At 42.4% G+C, this 14,768-nt stretch overlaps 1 protein-coding gene across 1 annotated transcript in view; it reads right to left on the reverse strand.

The window, feature by feature from the left end:
* MEOX2 (mesenchyme homeobox 2) overlaps nucleotides 1-5,545 on the reverse strand; it is a 67,076-nt gene extending 61,531 nt beyond the window's left edge. The window contains exon 1 of the mRNA XM_083705419.1: nucleotides 4,697-5,545. Coding sequence (XP_083561545.1) covers nucleotides 4,697-5,249 — 553 coding nt within the window. The 5' untranslated portion in view covers nucleotides 5,250-5,545. The remainder of the gene's footprint in view (nucleotides 1-4,696) is intronic.
* Between the last annotated feature and the right edge of the window lie 9,223 nt (nucleotides 5,546-14,768).

Genomic DNA, 14,768 nt, shown 5'->3' on the forward strand with positions numbered 1-14,768 from the left:
CCATATAAAATGTGCTTTTAAAAGTCCCCTTAATTTCAAAAGTGGTTTGCCATTTGGCATGGGGAGGTGATGTTTGAGAAACACAAGCCCAATGTCCCCCAGGAGAAAGCAGAATGACTTGTGCTATTCTTTGGATTCAAGCTCTTAAGATGCGCCTATATCGCATCTTTGGTTCCTGGCCTGTAGGATTCGGTGTTTTTGTTCAAGATGAATGATATGTTGATAATAATAAAGAAAAACCCAAGCATAATGAACAGATTACCTCTGTCTGAAAGAAAAACACACATAGCAAATATATTTTGCTTGTACTGTAGAAGCATGCTGAAAAGTTTGAGAACTCGGATGAATCCTTTATGCTATGTGTATGCATGCGTGTGTATATACACCAAAGTGCTTTGTAAAGTAATCATTAAAAGCAACAAAAAAATCACACTATTAGCAGGCATTTATTAAATCATTTTCTCATAAGTGATATTTTTAATAAGTACGCTGGTACATGTATTTTTAAAGGCATTTCTTGGAAATTATCACAAATATTTTGGAAGTAATCCATCAAATGCTACCACTGCACAATGTTTGGAGTTTATGCAAGACTCCAGGTCACTTAATTCAAATTGTGCAACAGTAGTATGTACCAGGTTCTAAACAGATTATTACAGAATTATCAGTCATTGATTCCAATGGATTTAAGGATACCTAATTCTGTGTGATGTTAGGATAGCATGTGGTAGTTTAAGCTTGGATCTCAGGGTTGCAAAATAGTTCGTGAACATGGAAAAAATAGTTTCGTCATTATTTTAAATAATTAAGAAGCTTTCCCAAATAGGTATAATGGGGAACAAATCCTACTGATGCCAATGGAAAATAAGTAAGGAAATGTTCATCAGTTCATCAGTTTATAATGTAGGGAAGTTTAGCATCATGGTATAAGGAAGTGATCAGCAAAACTTACAATATGCAGAGGATATTTTATAAACCTTCCTTGCTATCATTTGTTTACTTTTGGGATTAATATATTTAATATTACTGAAGATTAATTTCTGCTTCCATATTGCATATTGCACACCCTTTCTCAAATTCTTAGTGGGGACAGTATTCAACAGTTTGCAAATGCCTAATTTTGTTGCCAGTATTAAATGAATTCTAAGAACAGACTTGGAGACTTTTATTTATTTATTTTTAAAATGTTTTTTCAACATGCACTTTCTTTAACTATGTAACTGCTATTATTCAAAATGCTATCAAATAATATTTCCTTTTTAAAAGTATTTCCATATTCTTATAAAATTGATTTCTTATTACATTTTTCCATTCAAGTCTCCCTGATAATATCTGATATTTAAGATATTTAAGAAGCTCTAAGGGCAGCTTATCAGGTGGGTCAAGAAGCAATCTAAAATAAATAATAAAATGATTTACATTTCAAACTCCATCTTGTTGCTTGTAAGGCAAGAACCACTGAATTAAATAGGCACGGCTTGATTATAAAGTGCAAGTCCTTTGTAATAGTGGATTGCTTGTATTCATCTCTAACTATAAACTACATTTTAACCAACAGTGAAATAAAGATAAGTGTAGACAGAAAGCTAGAGATGAAAATTCTTTGATATACTGAGGCTTAATAAGGATTCATTTTGCATGACAGATCAAATAAATAAATGTTAAAATGAATAAAGGCTTCTACCTGGCCATTGTTATCCTCATTAACATAGGTGAATTAACCCCCGCATTTAAATTTAAATTTGTTTGCAATATATACCCACAATTATTACACAAATGCTCAGCACTACAGTGTTGAATTCAGAGGTTTTGATATGAAAGAGGTGCAGTGATGGACAACATAGATCATTTAAAAGGAAAGAAGTTAAACTGATTAAAGATTGTTGTTTTTCTCATGCTAGGTTATATTACATCAGCGAAAGATACTATCAAAAGGGAGCTACTGCGGACACATGGAGGAACTGTCAGCAGTTGTCTGCTAGTTTTGATGACTGAATTTCCCATCATGATATCATGTACAGATCATGTTGGAAACAGATGACAGTTTCCTGTGATGCTACTGCAATCAGTCAAATACAAAGGTCCTTATAACCTGTTGAAAGTCAATACAAGACAAGGGCAAGATTTAAGTCTATTCATTGCTCTGCAAAGCTACCTACTGTTGCAAGTTATAACTACCAGTGTACCAAAACACAAACATGTTGCTTTTGCTACTGATAGGGTTTCTAATGGAAGAAAAATTTGTACAACAGCGATGCCAGATGAAGAAAATTACTTACAATTGTTCATTGTCAGCACCACTGTAAATACACGCAGATACATTTTGGGAAAGACTCTATTGAGTTCTTTGGGATATAGAGGTTCTAACAAATGCAATGGTCTAATTCATGCCTGTTTAGAATCTATACCTTAGGCATTGCCCTAGTTATTTGTACATAAAAATTTTCTAACGTACAAGCGTGATAGACATATGTATAGGTATTAATCCATAGGCGTTCAAGTTTCAAAGAAAATGAAATAGCAATTTGAAATCTAATCTCTATTCGTATGCGAAAGTGACCCCCACAAAAATCATTATTTCAATTATGTCAGAAAGATACACCAATTTGAAGAAGAAAACAAAAATATATAATTTACATATACTGAATAAAATTCTGCCTTTTGAAATGTTCAAAACTATGTAACTGGACTAATTTAAAATTGGTATTTGCCATCCATTGTTAAGCATGTTTTGTTACATATACTGTTCTGAAATAAGCCGTGATGGCTTCATTTGTATAATGAAGTCTATAATAGTGAAGAATTTCAATAATTTAGACAAATTTATGCCAGCATTCTTATACAGATTACTGGGAAGTCAGCTTCACTAAATTGCTTTTTCTAGGTAATGTTTGATATGACATGGATCTAATGCTTTAATCCTAAACAGTATTCCTGTTCCTATGAATATGTTTAGGATTGTGTTTTACTTTGGGTTAATTGTATTACAGAATATTACTCACTGCAACTCAACTTTAAATATATGAGTTTTTGGATTTCAATAACAGCTAAATATTAATATTTTCCTTGAATTGTGATGAGCTGTTTTCTTAACATTTTGCATTGTATGAAGTTTTCCTTCTTATTCTTCTGCCAATTAAAAATTATTTCTCCTTGAAATAATAATAATAAATTACCAACTTAAACATGTGAAAAAATTAATTAACCACTCTTTATATAAATATACAATTTCTGTTTGTAGATAATTCAGTGTTCTCAGATCAACAAGACCTTTTCCTCATAAATCGCAAGATAGAAATAATAAGAAACTACAACACTGTAAAATAATTGGCAAAGAAAATTGCTCAAAAAGGATATAAAACTACAAAATGTAGCAATTTCAAGTATGAGTTTTCTACTACTTATTCTAGCAATTATAAATAACACGAGACAAGGTCAAGGCTTTCCTTGTGAACTTTTCATACTGTCTGAACACGCCTATTACTTTCTCTTTCTAAACATTGCTTCATTTATCTTCCTCTGTGTGTGTGTGTGTGTGTGTGTGTGTGTGTGTGTGTGCGTGTGTGCGCACAAGCACATCTTACCTTTAGCAGTTTTACTATGGGACTGACATCTTTCATTTCTAGCTTCCCACTTGGAATTTTGTAGCATATTTAAATCATTTTACAGAATCACAGAATTTGTTGTAGAAGATATGCAATCCAGATAAACGCACATGTCAAATTTAGCTTTAAAACTATAGGACGTATAAAATAAACTCTGAAGTGAATGGAACTTGCATCTGATCACAGAATACCACTAAATTTAAATATATTGAATTTACTTCCAAGTAAATGTCTTAAGAACTGAAATGTAATTGCAGAAATTCTACACGTTTTGCTTTACATTGTTATTGATCAAAATTGAAATTCACTTCTATTTCTTCCTAAATAATGCTTTATGCAAGACTATGTACGGTATAAAAAGTGGCATTTATTGTGGGTATTTAAATAGTATACATACTATTCAGTTTGTAGTCTCTACCTGAATAAGTTGCACTATGTGTATGATATAATTTACATTGTATCTATTACACAAGTAGTACTGTAAACATCTGAAACGTACTTCTAATTTATCAGTTTATGTGCTTTTCAGAGGCAGGACTCTCATTTTATACATAAAACTGTTTACATATTTGTGTGTAACCCTCTTAATCCATAAAACCAACCAAAAGAATAACTATAAACTTCTTCCAGGGATAGAACTTGCATGGTTCTATTAGGCAGCCCTAAAGAGAAACGGGCTCCATGACTGCTCGTGGCGCTTCTTCCAAAAGCGCGCAGCAGCCTGCGACTCTGAACCGGAGGGAAACAAAAATCTGGGGAAAGGAGGACTGAATGGAAACCCTGGTGTCAGAGATGCACACGCTAATCCGGATTCCGAAGCGAGTCTCTCCACCCAGCCCCGCCGGCCAACGATTTTATGGTCCACCACCTGATGGTCCCTGCATCTCTCTGCCCGCGATGAAAGGTCTAGAAGGCGATGCGATGCGCTCTCCGCGTCTCCCCAAAAGGTGACTTAACCTCACCAAAGGAGCGCACAGATGGGGTCACTTTCTTCGCCAACAGCCCGATCCACCTGGGGGTGGGTTTCCCCTTTTCGACCCCCGTCCCCACCCATCTACCCACCCAAGAAAAGACACGAGGGGCGCGTTTACCTGAGCTGTCGCTTTTCCGCTTGCCGGCGCGCTTCTCGGTTTCCACCGGGGACAGCGCCTGCCTGCCGTAATCTCCCGGAGCGCACGCCGCCCCCGTCGGGGTGCTGGTCCCCAGGCTGGATGAGTTCGAGCACAGTCCCGGGGGGCTACTGCCCAGCTCCGGGGGTCCACCCGAGTCGGGCTGCAGGCACAGGCTGTGCCTGGCCGAGGCGGAGGGCGGCGGCGGAGGGGGAGGCGGCGGCGGAGAAGCCATCTGCGGAATGTGCCAGTTCGTCTGCAATGGCTGGTGTTGCTGCTGCTGCTGCTGCTGCGCCTGGTGGTGGTGGTGATGGTGGTGGTGGTGGTGGTGCCCCCGGTGATGCTGGCTGCCGAACATGCCCTCCTCGCTGGGGTATCCCGCGATGATGCAAGAGGAGGCCGAAGGCGAGAGCTCCGGGTAGGACATGTGGTCGGAGCGGCCGTGCAGGGCGAGCGCCGACTGCGAGAAGGGGTGCAAGCCCTGGCCCGGGGCATGGTGCGGGCTGCGCAGGCAGCCGAAGAGCGTGTGATCCATGGCGGCGCGCAAGGCGGCCCCGCTGCCAAGGGAAGCCCGCGGTTCAAGAGGCGCCGGGGCGCTGCGCTCTCCTCCCAGACAGCCACCCCCCAAGCCACCAGATGCCGCCGCTGCGCGCTCGCCAATAATCCAGGGCTTGTGCGCCCGAGCGGGGCCTCGATCGGATGCTCCCGATCGGCGCGCTGTCCGCCGGCGGCAGAAAGGAGGTGGTCCCGCGCAAGTGCTCCGAGGGGGAAGCGGCTCGCCGAGGTTATAAATACAGGAGTGTGTAACGTGAGCCGGGGGCTGGCTTAGCGGCGGCGCGGCGGCACTGACCACATGCGAGCTGCCTCCGCGCGCCAGCCAGCCCAGCGGCCGCCCGCCCGCCCGCCCGCGGCTCCCCTCGTCCTGACCCCGGCTCGGCCTCCGAGGCGAGATCGGGAGGCAGGTCGAGCTGCGGCGGAGAGGGAGCCCCGGGCAGGGACAGGGGGGACCCGCTTCCGCCCACCGTCGCAGCTCCTCCGAGGCAGAGGGGGCCAATGGGGCAGCTGCTCCGGCCAGGGTCCCTCCTTCCGCCCCTTTGGCCCGGAGGGGGAGCGCAGAGGAGCAGGTGGCACGAGGAGGAGGTTACTACTCCCTATATCTGGGGGGCACAGCCATCGAAGGGAGGGTGGGACCCAGCCACTGGCGTAGGCAAGGAGGGGGACAACTGCCTCCACCCCTATATCAAGTAATAAAATATTGCTCCCCGCTAACATAAATCCTGGCTACGCCCATGGAGCCAGTCTGGCAGGCCAGGATGCGGAAGCCAAGAGGAGAGAGCCAGGATCTCCCTCCGGACAGCCGCCCAGTGCAAAATGGGATTGGGCCTTTGCGCAAGCAGCCGCCTGCCGTGACTCTTTTGGTCCCCATCTTCTCTCTGGGGGAGAGGATAGGGCTTGCTGGGAGTGGGGCTGGCGGGCAGCAAGACGCAGCATCTCCCGGGGCGGCCTTGCTGGGCCTTCTCCCTCTTAACAGGAGACCAGGACGCGCGGCCTCTTCTTCCCCACTGGCTTGCCCGCTCTCAGCCGCTCACCTGCACTTCCCCAGCGAGCCAGCTTCCCTTGCCAGGCCAACCCAAAAATAAAGTGGCCGTGTGAAGAGGCTGCCGAGAGCAGCCGGTGTCCCCCTTGGCTCATTTGCGCTCTCCCTTTGAACAGTAGAAGGCGGCACACGGTGGAGGAAGTTGGAGGGGCGCTTCCTACAAGGAGTGCGCCCTCAGTCTCATGTGCGCCCACTTTCACACCCACACAAGGCGCCCCAAAGTTCCCCACGGGGGAGTCTGTAGCTGGTGGCACTTCAGCAGACCAGTGCTGGGGCCTGACCAGCTAGCCTATGGTCCTGATCCTAGCCCTGCTGAGAGGACACTTAGAAATCTGCAACAGGCAGCATTATCCCCTACAGAGTACCCATTTCACCTTGTCAAGGGTTTTATTTGTGCTTTTCTTATCTTTTGAACCAAGCTGAGATCTTTGGATAAAGGGCGGTATATAAATCTAATAAATAAACAATGGCAGACAAATCCATAGAAATAACACAATATCTGCCTTTGGGTTTAGAATCTAAGAAAACATGGGGAAAGGAAAAGGGGGTGAGGAGGGAAGAGGCAAACAAGCAAACTCAGGCACCAAATTCTTAATGTTACAAAATTCTTATAATGATGAGCTTGGATGGAAGTTTTGTGCTACACAACCTCACATATATATCCAATGTCTTAAAAAAAAACAGGAGGGGGAATGCCACATGAATATACAATGTTAACATCTACCATTATATGCTTCTTTGGCTAATAAAACTCTGTCTCTGTCATCTTCTCAACAGGATTTCAAAATTAATCTCTCTGGTGCAGTATGTTGGCTGTTTCCCCGTCCCCACACTAGTTAATTTGCAGTATGGGGAAAGCAACGTAATCTGGAGGTTATAAGGAATACTGAAATAAGGTATGTGATCTGTGCAAAACAAATGTTGAGGTTCTCCCTCCTGGCTAAATATTAGACTTCTCCCTCCCCTCTGATAGATGGGTGCACACACAATGGCTGTAGAACATGTACCAAGGATGGATTTATATGAAGTAAGTTTGTGCTCTGTTTGCGCCACTCTTTCGCACAAACAGCATTTGTCACAAAGGATGCACAAAATGTAAGCCTGATCTGAAGTGATGCTAATGTTCAATAGGGGCACTCTATTTGGAAGTGAATGAAGTTTCATTTTTTTCGTCAACCCTTATGAGCCTGAATGTGTATATATCAATAAAGTGGGTTGTCTCTAACTACCGCTGAGAAGAGGCATCATCCCACTATCATTCTGGAGCTTTAAATTGTTTCTCCAGGACGTGGATAACTTGGGCTTATTCTGTATATATGAAAAGTAGACTCTTGAGAGCAAGACTTTCCTCCAAATCAGCATGCTTTTTGCACTTGCATGTCTCTCAAGAAATGCTTTGACTGAGTGAAGGGAAAACTTATCAGTTGGACTAGAATCAAAGTTTACAGGAGAGTCCAATGCAGCTTTTTTTAAAAAAAGGTTTTGTGTCATCTCCCTCTTTCATTTCTTCAGTTGGGGCATTTTCAACAAAGCGAAAGGACTCTCTTGGGCCAATGTGGGGCCAAGCCTCAGGCCTATTTCAACAAAGTGAATACATTTCAATATGGCAAACAGCTGGTGATCACTTGCTTTATTGAGCAATTGCAGGTGTGGAGAATTCATTTTACGCTACGGTTACACACACCTGCCCATTACTTGATCACCATCTTCAAGGGCGTCAGCTCTGTGACTGGAGATTACGAATTTAATGGCACAAAGCTGTGAGCAGGTTTCTCTGAGGCAAATTCTCCGCCTGCGAAAGTATTCTTAGATTTGCCTGATCCTAAGAGATAACTGTGACCACCTGAATCACTTCGCTGGCTGTCAAACACCACCCCGCTTTCCCCTTGTAAATTTAGGTCAGTCTCTAAAATAGCTAAGCCACCCACGGGATCCAGATAAGATCTATTGACATCAGATAGGTCCAAACAGTATGGTGATCACCTCACAAAAGTGGAACTGCCTTTCCCTAGAGCTCTTTACAAAGAAAAGAAGAAAGAAACTGTTGGCAGATGAGCCTTAAGCAGAAGGGAAGTTTCAGGATCTGAGCACTTAAATACTTCAGCTTGATTTGGGGCTGCTTCGAAGGGCTAGAAATACAGTAAATATGTGGAGGAATAAATAAACGCGGGTGGAGTAAACAGAAAAGAGTGTTTGCTTGAAGTGTACATGAAAACGGGACGCTTGGGGGGAGGGGGCCGCCTTCGAGGCGGAGGCGCGTTTGGAGTCCGAGGCGCTGCGTCGCGCGAGGCAGAGCGCGGGAGCGACGAGGCGCAAAAGGCGCTCGAGCGCCTTCCCGCCTCAAGCGCCTGACGGGATTCCCTCGCCTGCCCAGCTAGGGGGGCGTGCAGTTGTCGCGCGCCTCTCCGGCGTCCCTGAGGCGCGATCTGATTGGCCGCTTCCCTTGCTTTCCCCCTACCTGACAGAATTCGAGCCGTCGCGCCCGACGTTGCTTGTTAATAATAGCAGCAATAACAATAGCCAGAATCTCACCTAGAGGTGCGAGGAAACCTCTTTCTAATGATAAGGTGCCATGGAGGTTGAGTTAACCTGACAGGATCGACGTGAGGAACTGATGGTCATTTTGGCGCTCGAGTTCGACTGGGAAACAAATCATGGCTTTGGGAGGCAGACCCCTCACGACCCCTTATGTCAAACCTTTGACAAAGCGCCGAGTCTCTCCCCTCCTCCCGCTCCACAGAGCTGATTTCTCATCTGAGTAGTAAACAAAGATATTCGCAGGGCGCGCAAAAGAGGTCGCAGGTTCTTGTGCTTTCAAAACAAGGCATCCCGCCCTTCCCCATTTTACACACAAACACACGAGACAGTTTGTTCTGTTCCCTTTGGCGAGGGTGTTTGTATTGTCTCAGGTGTCAGGAGAGCCTCCGAGGGCGCTTCGAAACAGCAAACGGCAGAGACAGTTGAGCTGACCGCTGATAAGCAAACGATTTTTTTTTAAAAAAAAGTCTTTCCCGCCTTTTCCCCTTCTGTGTTTGTGAAATCCCAAACATTTAGTCCCCTTTTCACGGCATTGTAAATTCTCGGGCGTGTGAAAACGCGCGCGCTCTCTTTTTCCCTTTCCCCCTCTTTCTCTCACACAAGTCATTTTCATCTGCCAGTGGGGGAAAAAAGGGTTGTATGAGATTTGCAAGAGGTAGTTGCTTAAACGGAAATTGAGTCCTATTTGTGGGAAATTAGTTTTGCAGACTTTCTCTTTTTTAAAAAAAAACACAACACCAACAACTAGAAGTTTTGTTCAGCAGCTGCTGCAGTTTGCCTCACAGTTTTAGACTGAGCTGGAAACCTGCAGCGCTCTGTGGCCGGTAAGAGTCTTTCCCCCTTTTTTTGAGATCTGTTTTCTTCTTATATTTATAACTATCTTGAAGCGGTTTTTTTTTTTTGTCAAGTGGCATTTCTCAGAAGTCCTCCTGGAAGGGCCAGCGGTGGCCATACGTGGCTGGGCAAGGCCAGAGCTACCCTTCCCCACCCCTTCCTCCAGGAAGGGGGAAAAAAGAGGAAAATCTATGTACTCAACAATCTTGATGAAATATGTTGTGCCTTGTGTTTATCGTTTCAATATGTGCTCTAATATAGACCAAGGCAAAGGAAACACAATGGCTGGACTCTCCGCCAGCCCCTTTTTCGGAACTTGGAGCTGCTGTTTCTGGGGAAGAAGCCCTGGTTCCATCATGGAACATTTACCAACCATCTATTTAATCTAAAATAGATGGATCTATAGGTATAATGTGGTACCAGATGAATCAAATTATGTAGTAGGACGAAACCAAGTTAACCTGAAATACTGAAGTCACTTGCTAAAATTCAGTATGACCAGAGTCATGTTAAGCTTCCATTATTTAGGAAAACAAGTAACAAGGGGAATCTAAAGTCCCTTGGTATTTCAGGTGAGCTATAAACATGGTCCTAGCTTTCATCTCTAATAGGTGCGACTTCTCTTAACGTGGCCACTCATGGGACTAAGTTCTCTCCCCTAAAGTGTCAGATCTTAATGTGCCCTGAAATTTCTTCCCAACCTGTCGCTGTCAATCAGTCGCTGTGGATGTGGGACAAGAAGAATCAAAAGGGTGACTGCTCAGTTTGAGCCATAAAATGCTCCAAGCGGCTGGAACAGTTAATGTTCCAGATCAAAGGCAATATGAAATATGGCTCCTTAATTCTATCGTTCGGAAGGATGCCTGTCATGCTTTCTTCCTAATTCATTCTTAAGGCAAACCTAAAAAGGGTTTCGCAAATTGTATGTCAAGAGAAAAAGCAATAGACTGGACCACATTTTTCTATGTGTGTGGTTTGTGTGTGTAAAAGTCAGTAGGTAGCAAGGAAGGAAATAATAAAAGGACCAACAGTTGAATACTGCACAGATTTAAACATAATGCACATAATCAGAAGCTGATTTCTTTTATTTTGGTTCCTAGCCATCGCATCAACTGCCCTGCCCCTCTTCTGCCATCTCTTCATTTTTTCTTACAATCAAAACATTATTATTTAAATGGAACGTATTTGCTAGTGCATCAAGCAAGCCATGCAGACACAAACAATAATTTACAGTGTAAATGTTTCATTAAACAAAAGTGGATATATGCATACATATCAAGGGATTGTTACCTGAATAATATGGTTACTTGTACAGCTTTTCAAATTAGGTTAATTAAATGTTAAATTTTTAAAATATTGATTGTTTTTTTTAAAAAAAAATCTACTTCCAACTTTACTGATTACAGCAAGTCACGGTTTGCCTTTCTGGAATGCTTATTTGATCTGGCTCAGCAAGAAAATAAACAAACTAGTGTCAGCTTTTTTATTATTACTCCAAATACATAATCATGGATCATGCAAACTATAAGAAAAAACAGTCTGTTAAATTTTTTAAACCTGAGATTAATAAAAAATTATCTAATAAGTAAACTGATTTCAAAAAGAATATTTCCCAAAATGTATGGAAATTCATACATTGCTTCTTATATTCATAGCTTCTTATATTAAGTTGCAGGACTTGGTTCTGTTTAATATAGCTGTTTGCTTTATTGTCACAAAGGATTATCATCCGAAATAGCATTAATTTATTGTGGTCTCCATGTTTAACTATGAATGTGTTTAATTTGCAATGGCTAGTTAGTGGCTGCCATTTAAAACTTTAAATCCAAAACTGTGTCTTTTAAAAAATAATGCTGATAGTAGGTTTCATGAAATGTACTCAGTACCACAAACCTATTTGCCTTCATTCATTCATTAAACCTTTTTTATGTTGAATTGTGAAATATATACTTTTTTGGTCGTCTGTCTGCATTCACTGACTCCAAAAAATTACCTGGACATATTTGTTTCCGTATAACCTCCTGATGCTAAACACATGTACACAGGAGTAAGTTCTGTTGATTCATTAGAGCTCAATTTAGGTAAGCATGCTTAGTTTCACTGACTTTCACCCTGATCTTATGATCTACTGTGGAAGGCAAAGTGTAAGGTTAGCTGCCATAATGTGCCAGGACAACAGTGTCAGTGTGGTGATGTATGCACCAACACACAATATCTTGTGCTATTGAAAAAAACAGAGGGCACTGCAGTAGAACTGTTAAAGTTCTTACATGAGTGAGGTGTGGACAAGAAAGAGCCATGGTGTTTAAAGGGAGAAGTTGGATAAGCTGAAACAACACTATCTTGTCCACACTGACAGGGCAATGGACTCCCTCATATTGAAAAACCCACACCATAGATGCATATTGATCCATATGCATGAGTCTTACATATGAAAGCCCATAGCCAAACCCTAAAGAACACAGACTTGCCTTATTTGGCATATTCTTTGCATAGGATGCAACTAGCTAGTGCCAATGTTTGTGCAGCCACAACCTTTTACAAGCATTCATAGGATGTGGCTACAAGTTTCTTATTCCCGGTTCCCACCAAAATCCAGGAATCATCACATGCAATTGAAATATGGGCCAGAATGATACATATAATTCTCATTTTTTTATTCTTTTGAACACCTTGTTCATACACTTTATTTATGAAATAGGCTACTCATATAATTCCACACATTGCATTTTGAAGATGGCTTATTATTTAGAAATATTCCTCTGGAAGAAAGAAAAAAACCTACTGACAAATATCTTGAAACACTGGCTGTAATGAAAAATCTGTCACACTGTCCATTGGTTTTGTTTTAATTCTCACAGGAAGCAACAATGTACCATACACTTGCAACTTTTCTGAAATTAATGGATATATAATGAGGCAGCGGTGCATTGTGGGTTGCAACCATGATTTCAACAGGCACCGCCTGATCCCCACAGGTATAAATTGCTACAAGATCTATAGTAATGGGTGGGATTTATACAGTACTTTTGGAATGCAAGTTATGAAAAATAATTAAATTGTGTATGATTATATAAATGTCAAGTTTTCAGGCTTGTAACATGAATGGAGGAACAAGAGGGAAGTATCAGTGTGCTTGGGGGAACTCTGAAATTTCCAGTAGTACACACACACACACAAATCCTAATGAGACAGATGCTCCAATAAAGACTGAGCATGCTTAGTGGCCAGAGAAAGTTAAAGTTACAGATAGGTAGCCGTGTTGGTCTGCCATAGTCAAAACAAAAAAATTCCTTCCAGTAGCACCTTAAAGACCAACTAAGTCAGTTGGTCTTTAAGGTGCTACTGGAAGGATTTTTTTTTTGTTTTCACAGAAAGTTAAGTTATGGCTGAGGGGGGAAACAGAACAACGGTGGGGGTGGGTTAGAATGCTCTCCTTTTGGGGGAATGATGGACTAGTATTCTGAATAAGAACACTCCTTTTAGAAGTGGGGAATGCACTGCAACATTTTGTTGCAGATCCAACGTGAGTCTCTTCTAAGCACATTTACAAATACCCATTTAGCTCAAAACTTTCACATAAGCATGCTTGAGAACACAGCCTAAAGCAGATGTGTTTTATTTTCCAACTTGATATTATCTGATACTTACCTAGGTTTGAACTGTAAAGTTTTTGGACACTTCTCTGTAATACATTTCTTTGCATGAAGTGAATCAGTAAAACAGTACTAAGTGGGTATTATAAATAAAAGGGTATATTTCTGGGTTATGAGGTTTTGAATTTTTTTTTTTGTATTAATACTTTTATCCCATTCCAGCTTTCATTAAAATCAAAAGAAAAATTCCTAGCAACTTCAGCAATGCCAAAACGAGTCTTCCTTCAAAATCCATATTGCAATCTGCTGCAACAGGCCCTAAAGCAGAATATTTAAGATCCTCTTCATTTTTAGAAAACTATACATTGATTCTAGGATCTCATCCCATCTCCTCAAATCAATGTTCAATCCTAAAACTGATATTTGAGCCAAATTATATTACAACTTTGGTAAGAATAATTCAGTTGTACTTTCTTTATTGTCTTAATTGGCTTGATATTTTTTTTTAATCATTCTGAAGTTGAATTTGTTCCATATTTGATAGGAGCTTTCAGTATTTCATTTCATTCACAGCATTGAATGCTGTATGGTCCAAAGAGTCCCTCTAGGCAGGCATATTGCCACAGCTCCTTGCACTATATTGGGGGACAATTCTGAAGTGTGTGGCACAGAGGGAGCTACTAGAAGATGATTTAAAAGCCCCAGTACACGAGTTATCATAAAGCTTTTGCTCTCTTGCCTTCCATAATTGGTGTGTTTTTATGTTTAAGGGAGGGTGATACCATCTGGGTACAGCATTCCTAACCCCTTACTGAGGGTTGTATTTCACAGGTCACATTCAAGGTCTGGAAGGCAGCAGGGAGGAAGGAAGTATGAAGACTGCCAAGGAAGTCCTGGGCACAGGGGCGCCGACTTATAAAAAATATTGGGGGGGGGCCAAGACCTCCAAACCGCTGCTGCTGGGGGAACGAAAGGGGCGAGCCCCGGGCTGCCCCGACCTTAAGTGAACCTGTGAGGGCCTGCCCTTTGCGGCAGCCGATTGGCTGCCGCCGTGGGCGGTGAATATTAATGAGCTAGGGGGAATCCCCGCTTCTCGCGGGGCTGACGCCAGCCCCGCGAGATTGTTGATGGGTCGAGAGCCCGCAACCCCACCCCCTCTCTAGATCGGGAGTGGCTTTGTTTTAACTCATTACTGAATGTATTTTAAAAGGTAACTATCGTCAAACAAGGAAAATAAAAAATACCAACATAATTTTGTGATTTTACAAAGCATAATATAACTAATAATTTTCTTAAATTATTGGGGGGGCAGAGCCCACCCAAATGAATTTTTGAGGGGGCTCGGGCCCCCTCAGGCCCCATGGAGTCGGCGCCTATGCCTGGGCACGGTATCTGGCATGAGGAATAATCAGTTTTGGCCATGGAATGAGCAGTTGGATTTTAGGTTCCCAGAAATGTCCGCCATGGCTGTGTCAGTTTTTCTTACAGG

This window comes from Podarcis gaigeae, assembly GCF_964106915.1.
Source record: "Podarcis gaigeae genome assembly, chromosome: 12".
NCBI lineage: Eukaryota > Metazoa > Chordata > Lepidosauria > Squamata > Lacertidae > Podarcis > Podarcis gaigeae.